At 45.6% G+C, this 17,050-nt stretch overlaps 1 protein-coding gene across 1 annotated transcript; it reads left to right on the top strand.

Annotated features, from left to right (window-relative positions):
• LOC144937612 (coatomer subunit zeta-1-like) lies at positions 1-16,804 on the top strand. The gene is made up of 9 exons (XM_078864951.1): positions 1-18; positions 7,217-7,285; positions 7,514-7,595; positions 9,167-9,258; positions 10,200-10,255; positions 11,119-11,193; positions 14,354-14,405; positions 15,327-15,365; positions 16,757-16,804. The coding sequence occupies exons 1-9, from the start codon at positions 1-3 to the stop codon at positions 16,802-16,804; spliced, it is 531 nt and encodes a 176-aa protein (XP_078721077.1).
• Positions 16,805-17,050: the final 246 nt, after the last annotated feature.

Genomic DNA, 17,050 nt, shown 5'->3' with positions numbered 1-17,050 from the left:
ATGGAGCAAGAGACGTTGGTAACAGATGGTGCTTTTTTATTTCCCCCATCTTTATACACTCATAATGTAGTTGTGCATCAAACTGCATGAAATTGAAACTCCCTTGGGGAAGTCGTGGATGTTTACTGCTTCCTACCAAGGATTTGATCAATTGCTTGTGCAGCAGATTTATACTCTTTGCTTAACTCACATCTGTCCACCCTGTATATCCAGAGAGACCACCACTGGACTGTCTCCATCCTAGACGTCCTGTTAAATAAATACGCCAGCTACCCAAAGGACCACTCAGTTTCTGTAACCCCCCCCCACCCCCGTAGCCTCGGCAGAACCTCCTCATTCCGACTAAAAATGCCTTCGTGCTAAAACTTAAGTTTGGTAAAAACAGTAATTTCGTGTGGCTGCTCCACTTTTCTGGAATACTCTTGCCGCTCATAAACAGCTTGGTTCCCTCCCTTCACCCTCCCTCTTTATTCAACTATTCTGCCATCACCCAGAGCTTACTTACAACCTGGCGCCTCTTACTCTCATATTACATTTTGCACTTGCTTTTAAAACAAAACAATTATCGCGTGAAATACTTAGTCTGTCACTTGTGCAATATTCCTTAAGGACACTGTGCCCATAATGCTTACAAACTGCCTGATGAAGCTGGTTGTAATCACCAGCGAAACATCGTAATCAATTTGTAAATGTTGTGGGATTATTCTCCAACAAACCGGTTGTGTTGAAGCAGTAATTACTTGCCACGCTTTGTTTTACGGGACAAAAGTTTACTAATTGGCTGTGTCGGCTGGTGGTGGGTTAACGACACACTTATATTTACGCGATCTAACCCAAAAAAAAACCTTTATTATGAAGATTGTTTGTTTTGTATTCCGCTTTTGTTGTTGCTGTGCTCATGCACCACAGATCTCACATTGTAAAATATCCAGGTAACTGGCTGAATAGGATCATGCGTGTAACAAATCAAAATCAACTGTAATTGTAAAATCTGACACCCGTTTAAGAATGTTTTCTACCCAGGAGATGGAGCGATTAAATCGTTCTCGTGTGCAGGCGCGAGTTGGATTGTTAGGTCACAGGACCGTGAGAGCGGTGGCCTTGATCCAGCAGTGGATCGATCATGGCTGATGGTGATTGATGATGATGATGGCAGCTAATGTGCGTCAATCTTTAGCGTAGCAAATAAAAGTATAAGCACAAACATGCCAACCTCTCCAAATTGAATAACAACGAGCCGAGGACGAAAACAAATCTAAAGTGTTAATGTTTCACACCGGTTCAGTTAAATTGGATTATGGTAAACATACACCCAGCAGTATTTGGTTTCTATACATGTCCACATACAGAGTGTATGACGTTTCGGTAGAAGAACCAAAGATTAGCTTACACCAAAAAATATATATATAGCTAACCAACAGAATGCCATATGGTAGGAAATGTGTATACATAACCCGGGTTAGACATTGATTAGCAATACAGCATGTAATCGTACAGTAGTTCAACGTGTTGTTGTTAATTCGTATTTGAAACATAATCATGTTTCACGTGACGCTATTGCTAGTTTTGAGAGTTTTATTTATTTATTTATGTCCTCCACGATAAATAATAGAGTACAGTGCTTATGAACACAACTCCCGGAATGTGCCCGATCTCGTCCGATCTCGGCAGCTGAGCAGGCTTGAGTCTGGCCAGGGCTTGGATGGGTGACCACCGCCACGCGCAAACAGGTTGTTGTACTGCACCTCGATGCTTCCGCGCCTATGCTCCTCGCCTTACCAGCGTGGTGAAGTATGGTTAAATTATCCCCCGCAACCCGTATGGTGTGGGCGATGGGGGGGGGGGGGGTACTCATCCAGCAGTCGTTGATTGACGTAAAGGGCTGTCAATGTGCATTTAGAAACATGCGTTTAGAGTATTTGGATTCTATAAATGTCCACATGATGATCAGCCACTGAATTGGACTATCATTTGTGGCCAGGTCGCTTCTGAACAAGAGCTATATACAGCTCAAGTGGGCCTCACCTGCTAAAATACAAAAACAAATAGGTCCATAGTTTTAAAAGTTGAATGTGTACAGCCATTGGTTAGCTGCTCGTGATTCCTCATTGTCCACTTGGCTCAGACCTGAAGGCGTCTCTCTCTGTCTCTCTGTGCGCGCCAGGAAGCGTGAGCTGTGGGTGTCGCGGGGATTAGGTGTTACGGAAGCTGCTTATTGACAGCTCGCAATCGGGGATCAAACGGCACGAACCGTGGGATGGGGATTGCGTCTCTGTTCCCGTGAGCCTTTGCCTGTCTGGTCATGGTTGCCGGTTATGCGACGGGCTGGCAACTTTTTGTTCCAAGCGTTGCATGAATACCACGGTGGGCGAGATGTTAACTACCTCGCCGGGTATACGGGAGATCGTGGGTTCAATCCCGACCACGACCCTGACGCCTGTATATTTGGAGTTTGCATGCTCTCTCTCTCTCTCCCCCCCGTGGTCGCGTGTATTGTTCCCCGGGGGGTCCTCCGCGGTTTCCCTCCACATTTATAAACCAACGTGCGTTTAGAGTGTTTGGCTCATGGAAATGTCCACGTGATAAGCCACTGTGTTGAGCTCATCATTTGTGACCAGGTCGCGTCTGAAAAAGAGCGATATAGCTCAGCGGGCCTTACCTGGTAAAATAAAAACTAGTTTCGTTCTTCATGAGGCCTCCTTTGCCAGTACCAAAATATAATAATAGGCATTTTCCCCTTTTTTCTGGCAACACAATTGATTATTTTTTTACAAGGAATCATTTTTATATTAACCACAAAACCTGCGGTCAGAATGCAAACAAAAAAACACTGTATGAGACGAGTCTTTAACGAAAGCTGTCTCTGGTGTGGACCAATACTTTTCAAGGACAATGCATACATTATCAGAGTGTGTTTTTTGTTTGCATTCTGACCGCAGGTATTGTGGTTAATGTAAACATGATTCCTGGTAAAAAGGTTTCAGTTTTGTTGCCAAAAACAAGGGGAAAAACTATTATGATAGTTTAGTTCAGTTTGAGTTTAAATAAACATCATGCTTCCCATGGCATCAGTAAGTAAATGGCAGCAACGCTTGTGTATTACCATGATTAAACTATCCTTATAGCCGCATATGCAGACATCATTGTTGTCGTCAGTCAAGAGCAATCCACTGCTGGATGAAGGCCTCCCGAAGCTGTCGCCGTTTTTCACTATCCCGCAATGTGACAATCCGCCCAGCAGCTGTACACGGGCTGACGATATTGCCCCATCTCCGCGGTCGAGTATTAACGCTGCTCATTTCGTCTGTCGTTCGTCGTATAAAGTAGTGGTATTGTAATATAGATTTGAAGTTTTCGTGACTGCAGGGATCCATACTCTTTGGTTCTTTTGGTAAAGTCATGTAGGTATAAAATAAAATAATTTATTTTATAAATAAAATAATTTATTTTACTTTATAAGTAAGTAAAATAAAAAAAATATATATTTTAGTAGGTATAAAATAAAATAATTTATTTGATAAATAATATGCTTCATTTAATTTTATACCTACGTGACTTTACCGAAAGAGCCAAAGAGTAGAGTGGTATTGTTACAACAAATAACATGGAATTATTCGTTCCCCGAAGACATAAAAACCGAGCCGCTTGAATATTTAGAGCAGGGGTCCTCAAACTACGGCCCGCGGGCCACATGCGGCCCACCGAGGGCATTTATCCGGCCCATGGTCACTAATTGGGCTGCGCTTGTGAGCACTCATTGGGCTGCGCAGGTGAGCACTAATTGGGCTGCGCTGGTGAGCACTCATTGGGCTGCGGTGGTGGGCACTGATTGGGCTGCGCTGGTGAGCACTGATTGAGCTGCGGCGGTGGGCACTCATTGGGCTGCGCTGGTGAATGGTTCAATGTGCCAATTGGCTGGACTTGCCCCCCAGGCCTAAGGCTGCCAGCCCTCCCCTGGCTGCGCTTGACTGGCTCTCCCTCCCTCAGCTCCCTCACTTGCCCCTCGGCTCCACTCCCAGTGATATTCCCGTGTGCTGAGTAAATGATAGAGGGGTAATAACAGAGTGATCTCTGATCTTTGGAGGAGCTGCCTGCTGTTTTCCCGTGCTGGTCAGTGACAGACAGCCGAGGAGTAGGAAACCCAATTTAAATGACAGTAAGTGCATTTATATTCTGATTGCTATTCAATTATATGAGGTTATATGTTGTATGTTGTGTAAGCCCCGGTTCATACTGTTGCGATCTCTGAGCAGTGCGAGTTCAGCCATATGCTTGTATGGCTGAACTTGCATTAGATTCGGAAGAAAAAAGGCACATGCGCCTTCTTTTTTCCTGCAGTGGAATCGGATCGCATGGGTCTTCTCCCCCATGCGATCAGATTCCTATGCGAGTTCGCAGATCGCTCTGCGATCTGTGAACAAAACTGCAGGTGTAATTAACTTTTTGATGGCACCCGCACCAGTGTGAGCCTGGGGTAAAAGCGGAGTTCCCCCAATCAGACTGCATTGATGGGCAGTGCAGTCTGTATGTCTCTGTGTGGGCAAAGTTATTGCTGGTATATTGTTTTTGTAGCGCTGTATATATATTGGTATTTTACTAATAGCAATTTTGACTCCCTAGGAATGATGTCAAGAAAGAGAAAAATTGACTCGGAGTGTAGGATATTCAAAAAACAGTGGACTTATGATTACTTTTTCATGCAGTACAAGGAAAGAGCTGTGTGTCTGATATGCCAGAATATAGTGTCTGTGTTCAAAGAATGCAATTTACGTCGACACTATGAAACTCAACATAAAGATAAATATGATTGTTTGGTCGGAGAAGTGAGAAAAGATAAAATATTAAAACTGAAAAATACATTAACAACTCAGCAAAATACTTTTGTGAAGCAGAAGCAGCTAAATATTTCATCACTGCGAGCAAGTTTTCAAGTTGCCAAGCTAATAGCGTGCACTGGCAGACCATTCGTTGAGGGAGAATTTGTTAAAGAATGCCTTCTTTCTGTTGCCAAAGAGATGTGTCCAGAGAAGGCCGATTTATTTAGTACAGTGAGTCTTTCAGGACCTACAATTACACGGAGGATTGAAGAAATGGGAGACAATTTCCATCAGCATTTGCAAAACTCCACAAAAAACTTTCTATTTTTCCTTGGCACTCGACGAAAGCAATGATGTTCGTGATTCTGCACAACTTCTAATTTTTATTCGTGGGACGAATGACTATTTCGAAGTCACAGAAGAGCTTGCTGCACTGCAAAGCATCAAAGGAACAACTACAGGAGAGGATATCTATGAAAAGGTTTGCCAAACTGTGAATGGTTTGGAGCTGAACTGGGCTAAACTAGCCAGTGTGACAACTGATAGTGCTCCTAGCATGGTGGGGTCTAAGAAAGGAGTAATTGCTCGCATTAACCAAGAGATGGACAAACATAACCATTCTCATCCAATAGCCATACACTGCCTCATCCACCAACAAGCGCTGTGTAGTAAACCACTGAAGTGGGACTCTGTTAACTTCATTAGAGCTCATGCACTAAACCACAGACAATTTCAGGAATTTCTGTCTGAGCTAAATGTTGACTATGAAGATGTTCTGTACCACACAGAAGTCCGTTGGCTGAGTCGAGGGAGAGTTTTGAAACGTTTCTATGACTTACTTCCACAGATTACAGCTTTTCTGTTTTCAAAAAACAAAGAAGTACCAGAGCTCAATGATGCAGAATGGAAATGGCACCTTGCCTTTCTGACAGATGTAACAGAGCTACTCAACAGTTTCAATGTGCAACTTCAAGGAAAGGGGAAGCTCATATGTGATATGCAATCACATGTCAAAGCATTTGAAGTAAAATTAGGCCTCCTCATCAAACAAGTGAAGGAGGAAAACTTCTGCCATCTCCCCACAACTCAAAATCTGTTAGCGGAAAAACCATTGGTTGCATTCCCAAACAAAACATGTGTGGATTCACTGGAAAAATTGCAAAAGGAGTTCCAATTTAGATTTAAAGAGCTTCATCTCCATGAACAGGACATACAGCTTTTCCGTAACCCATTTTCTATTGACATTGAAAATGTGGATACAATTTACCAAATGGAACTGGCTGAACTGCAGAATTGTGACTCTCTGAAAGACGCATTCAAGTCAAGCAGCCTTCATAATTTCTATGCATTTCTCCCCTCTGAGACATATCCTCATCTCAGGAACCATGCACTCAAAATGGCAACCATCTTTGGCAGCGCTTATGTCTGTGAACAAACTTTTTCCAGAATGAAACATTTGAAATCTCCAACCAGATCTAGACTAACGGATGCACACTTGCATCACTTGTTACGACTAGCAGTGACAAATATGGAACCAGACATTGACCATCTCATTAGCCAAAAGCAGGCCCATAGTTCCCATTGAAATACTGGCAAGTTTGTTGATTTAACTTTACTGTTCTTCATTTTAAATATTGTATTTGTTCCCGTTTTGTTTCTTCACTTCAAAATAAGATATATGCAGTGTGCATAGGAATTTGTTCATAGTTTTTTTAAACTATAGTCCGGCCCTCCAACGGTCTGAGGGACAGTGAACTGGCCCCCTGTTTAAAAAGTTTGAGGACCCCTGATTTAGAGCCTTATTTTATTTCTGTTCATAGGAGGGATGGGAGAAAAAAAACGTGTGGAAATAAAACCTCTTCCACGTATTTTCTTATGGTTGGATGTTCAAATAATCACATTTATTCTGAATGTCTTATATTACAGCAGTAGTTCTTAGAGTGAAGTCCCCGATACCACCAGTGGGTATGCGACGGTCCTCCAAGTGGTCCCTTCAGGGGCTGTGATGCAGATGCAGACTGGCCCGGACAATAATGACAACGTTTATAGACATTTTGTTTCGGACATTAATTCATATTTGACTTATGATATTTAATTTTAAAATGAAGTTTGCTCAGCTACCCCTTGAGTAAACTACCCTAACGCTACAAATCTAAATTCCCCTCCGCTTTAAAAAAAACAACAACAAAAACAACAACACAACTTTATAGCTGCGTAAAAACAATGTTTTTAGGTTCCGGTTATTTGAATTAGTGGTATTTAGAGAGATAAGCGAATGCGTTTTGTCACCAGGGGTCGGTCAGCGGAAAGGTTTGCATCGGCTGAGCGGTCCGCGGCTCACAAAATAGTTTGAGAAACACTGGGTGACGCCAACGAAGATGCGACATTTCTATTTGCAGGAGCCCTTTTTCAAAGTGGTGAAAGCCCTCCTGGTGCTGGACAGCGATGGCTGCCGTCTCTATGGCAAGGTGAATCGCTAGCACAGACTTCACAGCGTGTCTGGCTCCTTTAAATTGTGGAAGTTTTTTTTGCTTTGCGTCCACTTTTATGTCTCGGTAAACTGGCTTGCATTAAACACAAACAAACAAACTGCAAGTATGTTTGACTTTTTGAAGATTCTCTGTTGTAAACATTTTGAAATATTCCCACGACGGGAAAACGTGTCCCACGTGTTTCGTTCGTTTTTTTCTTCCCAGTACTTTGATGACACCTTCTGCGGCCCAGAAAAACAGAGCGCGTTCGAAACTAAACTTTTTTCCAAAACCAAACACACAGACAGTAAGTCCTTAAGCATACAATTTGTACTCGCTTTATTTAAACAAAATTTTTTAAAGATACTTGTATGTTCGTCAAATGAATGTGAATGCTTTGCGTGCAACACTCGATGGCGTGATTCAAGAGCTGAATGGCTCACAGGGCTATACCAAATAAATGAAACTGAAAACTGAAACACAAGGCACAAGCGATGCTTGAACACCGTCGTTCTTGCGCAGACACATTCGCATTGTTTAAACGCAGCTGACATTCGATTAAATGGGAAAAAAATTGCTTGCCACGTATGAACCACAATACCCTTGCTGGTCTGGTCAAGGAGCGTAAACCACCATCACGCGAACTCCGGTGGACATCCTTGCAGCAGCAGCAGCTTTTGGCTTAAACCATCGAACAAAGACGGCGGCCACCGCATCGCGCGCATTCGGATGCGCTTCTGCGGCCATCTGGAACGCTCTTCCTGCCGGTATTAGGAAGACACTGGAGCTGTGCACTTTTAAATCATCTAGATTGAAAACTCATTTCTGTAGGCTTCGTTTGTTGTCCTTCCCCCGCACCTTCGATGAGCACGGCTGCCTATGTACGGTGCAAAGGAAATTCAACGTAACGTAACTACATGTCAATCTGGAATTGTGTTGCGGTACTATCATCGTACGCACGTGTTGCTGTTTCATCAGCAGTGTGAAGGGGGGAGGGGGGGGGGGGGCAAGGCCTGGAGTCCACCGTCGAGTTTGGGCGAGGGGGCCCACTCGTTGACAGTGTGTGCCACACGGCCAATTGCCGAGCACATCCAAAGAGTGGGTTGGTGGCCACGTTGGGCCCCCGTGTCTCGAGGTCGGTGCGCACATGGGGCCCCGTGCCGGTGCGGGACCTGTTGATGAGCAGGCGCCAGTGGCCGGCGCGGCCGATCGAGGCCACGAAGAGGCACACGGTGGGGGTTGAGGAAGTGGTTGTTATTGTCTCGGTTGAACCATTCCTCAACGCCACCTTGATGCCGTAAACAATGCATCCCATCTCATCAGATAATCAGAAGCTAAGCAGGCTGGAGCCAGGTGCTGGGATGGGCGGCCACCGTGCCTAAAACATTAGTTGTCGGCTGCTTGCGGTTCTAGATTGTCCGAAGAGGGTGGCGTCGGAAAAAAACATCCATTGTTGTACTGTACTATGCTCTCTAACTGGAACTGTCCAGCATGGAGGTCAAATCACATCTATGACCCAAACAGCTGTTGAGGCCATCATCCAGCAGTGGATCGGCATTAAGGGCTTCACGCCGATGGCCTGTATGTGTGTGTGTGTGTGGAATTCGATTCCCGCTCACGGCCAACGCCAGTGATGATCATCTGAACCGGTCCTGGGCCTCCCCTAGGTCGACTCAGCCTCAAATGAGTACCTGGTGCGCGATGTGTAAACATCGCCACTGGGGAGACAAAGGCGATCGGGCCTGGTGCTGGCCACCCACCCCCTCGCGTGCCATGCCGGCCTTCATAGGTGCTCGCTAACAGCACTTGCCCCAACAGTCTGTTAAGGCTATATGGGGGGGCGGGGGACTGTGTCTTTGTGTTTTTGTGTGTCTGAAGACGAGGTGATGATGCTGGAGGGCTGCACAGTGCTGTATCGCCCCAGCATGGACGTGTGTGTCTATGTGGTGGGAGAATCGTGCGGGAACGAGGTACGATCGTGCAGCAGCAGCGGCGCACGCAACGCGCGATAGCCATGTCACACGTGAGAACATTACGGTCACATCACGTACATCTCTTTACAACAACAAAACAATAGCACACACACACATATATGAAATGTGCATCCATAAATAATTGAAGTGTCGAAGGCAGATGAGAAAACATGTGTTTGGAAACAGAATTCATGTGTGCTGAATGTGCAATTGTCCACGTGAAATAATCTGGCCCTGCGTGTGGTCCGTGTGTCGGCCCGTTAAAGTTCAAGTTCATTTATTAGGTATAGCCCTGTGAGCCATTCGGCTCTTGAATCAGGTGCAACCGCTACAAACAAAAACTAAAACATGAACAAGAAAACATCTTAAAGTGAATATGTGACTAAGTGCAAACAGAAAATCCAAGAAAAGACAGCAAAATATTGCAGAAAAAGCACCGTACACCAACGCTGTGTGCAAAAATCCCAGTGGAATGCAAGTCAAACAACAACAACCACAAGACAACTTAGATTAAGGCCATCAGTCTTACTCCGTACTACAAAAAACAAACATGGCCAAACCAGTAAACTTTTCGAAATCACCAAAATAAAGCAATGAAACAGCCCGTGTGCGGGGAGCGGTAGTGCGGCGGTCAGCGCACTGCGCTACGAACCTGACCACCCCGAGTTCGAATCCCGCTCACAATAAAAAAAAACAGTGGCGCATATTGGAACCTGCCCGGGGCCTCCCTTAGATCGACTCAGCCTTACATCGAGTGCCTGGTGCACTGTGAACACAGCGGCACTGGGGAGACAAAGGCAGCCGGGAGTGGTGTCGCTCACCCACCTCCTCGTGTACCGTATCGACCTTCATGGGTGCTCGTTTGCACCACTTGCCCCAACAGTTTGTTAACGGGCTTTACGGGGGGTGTTTGTCTTTGTGTGTGTGCCCTCTCCAAGCTCATGCTGCTGTCGGTGCTGGAATGCTTGCTCAAGTTGCTCAATCTCATGCTGGGGTACGGTCACCCTTCCCTCGCATCTCTCTCTTTCCACAGCGCTTTGTCAATACACTGCTGGATGAAGGCCTCCCCGTGCCGTGTCGATCATGGGGGGTTGTTTACTCGACCTGTGGAGAGCGGTGGCGCAGCGGTTAGCGCTACGCTGCGCTACAAACCCGGTGACCCGAGTTCGATTCCCGCTCACGGCCAACACCAGTGACGGTCATAATGCACTGGTCCTGGGTCTCCCCTAGGTCGACTCAGCCTCAATCGAGTAGCTGGTGTGGTGTATAAGCATCACCACTGGGGAGACAAAGACGGCCGGGCGTGGTGTTGCCCCTCGTGTGCCGTACCGGCCTTCATAGATGATCGCCAACAGCACTTGTCACAACAGTCTCTTAAGGCTATACGGGGGCTCTTTGTATGTACTATACCTCACTATGCTGGTCAGCGCGGATTCATAAAGGTCAGGGGAAGGGGAGAAGGGCGGATATCACTCGCCACTGCTGTTAGCCATTACCAGGAATCAAACTCAGGTGTCCGGGTTGAGAGCGCAGTGCGCTAACTGCAGCACTACAATTCGCCCCGAAAACCATCATCATACAGGACCGTATCGCCCGAAACACGCTGCAGCACTTTCTTAGATTGTATTTATTTAACATTGCCGCCTTGTTTACTTGCAGCTCTTAAGATCTATCGTGTGTGAAATGATGCAGGGTGTTCATCTCGGGGCTCCCGTGGAGAACGCAGTAACAACACCACCCACCCCATCTCCAAGCGCGATTGTTTGCCTGGACAAGCCCCACAAGCTGTGTGGGGTGGTGGTGGTGGCGCGTGCTCGTGGAATGACCCAGTGGTGAACCGTGCGATGTTTGCGACAGGAGCGTGGAGAGGAGCGCTGTGCTGGAAAACATCGACGCCCTCCTCCTCGCTGTGGATGAGATCGTGGATAGAGGGTGAGGCAGTGCCGGATTAAGCTGGTGCGGGGCCTGTAGCATATGTTATAAAGGGGCCCTAAATAAAAAAAAAACGTAAATATTAAAACACAGATTTTGAACTTGCATAGTAAAGTAATTGTATTTTTTCATTTGCAATACAGCCAGATAATACGACAATTCGCTAACCTGAAACACGCAGTCGTTCATAAACGTTGAAAGCAGTCTAGTACGATAGTAATAGAGCAAGTGCAGAATCACTGAACCGGAATTGCTAGCTTGAAAGCATTTAGCGCGGGGTCCCTTGAAAGTGCGGGGCCCGTAGCCACTACAAATAGTAGCTACGTTTGCTACTGGGATAATCCGGCACTGGGGTGAGGCCAATGCCGGTGGGATCTTTGCAGCCCGTGTCCCGCCGATGTGCGTGATGTACACTCTGCGTTAAATTCAATTTCATTTGTCTCACCCGAGGACATTCAATCCGTCGCGCGAGCTCCACTCATCCTCGCGGTGGCGGCTTTTCGTCTGGCCATTGAACAAAGAAGGCCACCGCATCGTTGGCTTCCAGGCGCACTTCTGCAGCTGTCTGGAACGATGTTCCTACCGATATTAGGAAGCCACTGGAGCTATGCACGTTAAAATCTCGATTGAAAACTCATTTTTGTTCGAACCACTTTTTGTGTTTAGTTTTCTGTACTTCCTCTGCACCTTCGATTAGCGCGGTTGGCTACATACGGTTGCGAAATAATTTCAACATACATACTTACTCGGTCTTCTGATATTTGCACGGGAAAGAAAATCTTTAGCATCAGCTACACAGGCCGTAGTCTCTGAAATGTCAAAGACACACCCGCACACTGAGTCATGGAACTGGGCTCATCTCAACTGCCATTCCCCCCTTACCCAGCTGAGTTATCGAATGTTTTCCTATACCTCTTCTTGGTTCTTTCGGTAAAGTCACGTAGAAGGGAAATACAAAAATAATAAAAATAAAACATTATAAAATAATTCTCACGACGTTTCGGCCACAACGCAAGCAGCCGTCCTCAGGTGAAGCACAGGTCTGTCGGAAAGACAGCGTCATTTATTATTTTATATTTCCCTTTTACGTGACTTTACCGAAAGAACCAAGAAGATGAATCCCTGCAGTCACGAAAGCTTTAAATCGAAAAATTATCCTAAACCGCTGTAGTTGCGTTTCTGAATAACATTGCTTTATGGAAAATCGCGTTATGATATATAACCTGGTGGGTAAAGCACAGTCCGTGATCACGCGTGAGATGCGTACGCGGGCTGAACAAATACCGAGACGCGTGCACAGCATCTGGAAGCATCCAGCAGCATTCTAGATTTGAAGCTTTGACCGAGAGTTAACAACCCCAGCGTTTAACAGTACTCTCCTTTTTCGTATTTGATTGTCAGCCAACACTGGTAAAAACAACATCCGCATTTTCGTTCTCTTCTATCATGTGCACCAACAGGTGCTTGTGCACAAACATGTCCACGTACACGTACACCTCGTGTTCTCTTTTAGCCCCCCCCCTTCCAATACGTTATCATGTGCACCAACAGGGGCTTGCGCACAAACACGTACACGTACACCTCGTGCTCTCTTTAGCCCCCCCCTCTCCCAATACGTTCCATTCATTGGCTACCACATTCTGATAAGCTCCCCCCCCTCCTCCCCCTTAACTTGTATTTAAGAACTTGCATCTTGGAATCCCTGCCTCATTTGATACAGCAAATCTAGCAGTGACGGTCCCACCTGATGACGGAGACTTGTGTTGCCTCCAAAACGTCGTGATTTTTATTATTTTCTTTTTATTAATTTTTATTAAATTTTTTACCTACGTGACTTTACCGAAAAAACTAAGGGTATGAATCCAGCAGCATCCCGCCTTGTGCGATGCTACGCCGGAGGCAGCCGTGCAACCGCGTATTCCTCCTCGCGCGACGTAGTTCAGTTTCACTCGATCGCGTTGTGTCCAAATCGCATTCGCGTTATAAAAATGCGTCGCCGAGTACATTCGTCGCGGTAAATCCCATTCGCGTTGTGAAAACGCGCGGCGTTCTAGGAGAACGGACTGTGCCGTGAATTCATCCGATTTGTAAAACCATCGCTCGGGGAAGTGTTCATACATCCCGACGCAGGCCACTCTGCAGAGAAAGACCGAGAGACTAATAACACTGGTCAACACACTTTTTATGGCATAAGGTATTCCAACGGTTTTAAGGTAATTTTGGGGTGCTGATTCCAAATATGGCATCAGTATTTGTCTATCACATCAGGTTTTCGAGATATCAAATATTGCATTTTCAAAGAAAAACTGCAGAAGAAAAATATTAAATAAATGTGGATATCTATATAAAATGATATTATAAACACACTATCCTAAAAATACAGCACCATGTTTAACACTAAAGCAGTCACTGACTCGCAACAACTTACAATCATAAGTGACAGAGTTAATTTCGGGTAAAATCAATGGAAATGGGGTATGCCGAGAGCATAAAATGAGATGTGATAGAGCAAATCTGAGATCAGATTTGGAATCAGCACCCTGAAATTAATCTAAAACAGCTGCAAAAGTCCAGGCCAGAATTTTTGGTTGTTGTTGACCAGTGCAATCCCGGAGGCTTCGCCGAGATAAACACTTTAATAAAATGCAGTACTCTGTACTTTGTATGTGAAGTCCTTGTGTCGATCGACTGCCGGATACGGGCTTTCTCGCACTGGTGCGGATCGTGTGGGGGGGGGGATTGTTTGACAATACTTCTTCACGTTCGTCAGTGATGATTGGTTGAATGTCAGCCGCACGGATGCTTCGCACACTGCAGCGATGCAATAGACTTTGATTCACTGCCCTCTGCTGACAATGTACTTTTTGCTGTACTGTGCATCTTGCAAAAAATGTACATTGTGATGTCCGTTCGGTTTCATGCAAATGTTCATGGGCCCGATGTAACCTTCAGGCCCACAAGCACAAGTTCGACAATGTAAAGATTGATTTGTTGTTGGAGTTATCACCCACATTCTGGCTAAAGCAGAGGGTGCCACAGTCACGTCGCAGGCTTTATTAATATTTAACAATTGTACTACTGTGAGTATACTTGTGAACTATTAACCTCATTGGTACTGGACATGCCCCCCCCCCCACCGTGTGTGTGTCACGTGGCGCAGGGTGGTGCTGGAGGTGGACGCTGAGGTTGTCCTGAGAAGGCTGCAGCCCAAGGTAGTTGCTGGATCTCACCCCCCCCCCACATTCAACCCCCCCCCCCCCCCCCACATCAGTGTTCTTCATTGCAAAGGTCCACGGGCAAATGGTGGGCTGCCTCCCCCACCCATCACCGTGCTGCTGTCAAAACCCCAAAGGTTGTCTCAAATGCGTGGTGGCCCTCCCACACTGATGGTGTCTCATCAGCGAAAGTGCTCCTCCACCCCCCCCCCCCCCCCCAATTTAAAGAAAAATCTTCTTGGTTCTTTCGGTAAAGTCACGTAGAAGGGAAATAATAAAATAATAAAAAATAAAACATAATAAAATAATTCTCACGACGTTTCGGCCACAACGCAAGCAGCCGTCCTCAGGTGAAGAACAGGTCTGTCGGAAAGACAGCGACAGACCTGTTCATGCGTTGTGGCCGAAACGTCGTGAGAATTATTTTATTATGTTTTATTTTTATTATTTTATCATTTCCCTTCTACGTGACTTTACCAAAAGAACCAATAAGATGAATCCCTGCAGTCACGAAAGCTTTAAATCGAAATTTAAAGAACAATGTTAAACTTTTTTTTGCAACACGTTTTATTACAATCGCTTAAGACCGGAAGCGGTGGTGCACTGGTTCGCGGTCTGCGCTACGAACCTCGTGTCCTGAGTTCAATTCCTGCCCACGGCTAACATCAGTGGGTGGCGAGCGATATCTGAAACGGCCTTTCCTTCACCAAGCTCCGCTGCGAGGAGTGCGGTGGTGAAGTATGGCCCCATGGACAAACACGGCTTGGCGGAGCACTCCATGCAATGGGGAGGTCGGTGCAGTTGAACCGCCTGCACACTCAACGGCTACGTCACTGTTATTACCAGCAATGTTTATATGCTTTGCTTTTGCCTAACCTCAATATTATGTGTCTGTGCCCACTATTTATCGTATGACAGGTTAACTACATACCTGTGACGGAACAGACGATGTCCCAGGTATGCATTCCACTGCTGCGTAATGCCAACGGCTGCGAAATCAATGGCTGCTCAGAGGGGTGGTGCAATGATGTTGTGTTCACAGAGAGGGCAGCGAGGGTTAAAATGTTTCCAGAGAATAAACGGCCTTGTTAAAAATAAACATTGAGTAATGTTTAAACGGTACACTCACGTTCACGGAGTTGCACCGATAGGGAGGAGAGTTAAACAGTTGAGACGAAATGCAGAGCCCCGGTCAAAGGGGATGGGTTGGTTTTTGTTGGTGTGCAGGGAGACATTTATTTGTCTCTCTATACCCAGATGTTCAATTAATACGCCCGTTTTGCACCACCTGGACGTTCAGTTAATGCTTAGCTCGACACGTGAGCTGGCCACACTTGTACCCGATACCCGTGCTAGTATCAGCACCGTGAGTTGTGAATGTCTGTTGCTACTCTTTGTTTTTTTCGGTAAAGTCACGTAGGTTAAAAGAAAACAAATACATTAAATCACGACGTTTCGGAGGCAACACAAGCTTCCGTCTTCAGGTGAAACTGTCACAGCAAAATTGCTGTAAACAAAATTGCTGGATGCCAGTCGAAACGTCGTGATTTCATTTATTTGTTTTCTTTTAACCTACGTGACTTTACCGAAAAAAACAAAGAGTATGAATCCTTGCAGTCACGAAAGCTTCTAATCTAGAATGTCTGTTGCTGTCGTTGCAAACTTAGATAAAGCCACCGCCAGTCCATCAACAGATTACCCCAGTAACAACAGTGAATCCCGTGTCCTATCTGCATTGCGTTGGTTGCATGCATCACAAAGTCGTAGATTTTAGATTTTAGAGAGTGCAACTCTTGATTTTGTAGCGACACTTTTTGGTAGGGCCTCATCATCGCAGCAACTGTGAGGATGCCAACAAGTCAGAATTTGTCTTTTGGGAATGAGATATTGATTAGTTAATGAAACTTTCCCATCAGGACAATTCTGAAGAATAACGCTGTCTCTAGATCTAAATAAAGCTCGTGTTTATCTACCCTTGAAACACAAAGCAAATACAAATATCTGCAATTGGTCATTTTTTCGACAGAAAAAGGCAAGTTCGTCGTAACTGAATCGGTGTTTGCATCATGCCTGACATGTCACATTACCTCACCATACTGCATGTGTAATTAACGCAGCACAGCTTTAGGCCACTAAGAGACAAAACTGTGGCCACATTTGTTTACTTGCTGTTTGAAATCACCTTGTGCATGCATTGTTACTCGAATTTGTCTCCATCCTGCACTCCCCATCACATTAGTTTCTCATCATCGACAGAAAGTGTTTCGAGTTGATTTGAAGAACATTACATTTTTTAATGTAACGTGTGCTTGTTTTTATTTCTCCTTTGTGTTTCTCATTCTCTGCAGCTCATGCAGACTGCCAAACATCACATCAAGTGGCCCCTCCTGCAGTGAGCGTGGTGTCAGAGTGATGTGCGGCAAATGGGATAGCGCGCTGGGCATTACGTTACTGTGCCTGGTATACAGGGGGATCGTGGGTTCGATCCCGACTCTGACACCTGCTGTATTTTAGGAAGTTGCATGTTTTCTCTCCCCGTGTCCGCGTGGATTTTTTTCTCCAGGTCCTCAGGTTTTTCCGCCCTCCATATTTAAAATCAAAATGCCTTACGAGTAATTTGGCTGCTAGACATTTCCAGATGA

This window comes from Lampetra fluviatilis, chromosome 2, assembly GCF_964198595.1.
Source record: "Lampetra fluviatilis chromosome 2, kcLamFluv1.1, whole genome shotgun sequence".
Classification (NCBI taxonomy): Eukaryota; Metazoa; Chordata; class Hyperoartia; order Petromyzontiformes; family Petromyzontidae; genus Lampetra; species Lampetra fluviatilis.
Note: the sequence above shows the minus strand (reverse complement) of the source record. Positions and strands in the feature narration are given on the sequence as shown.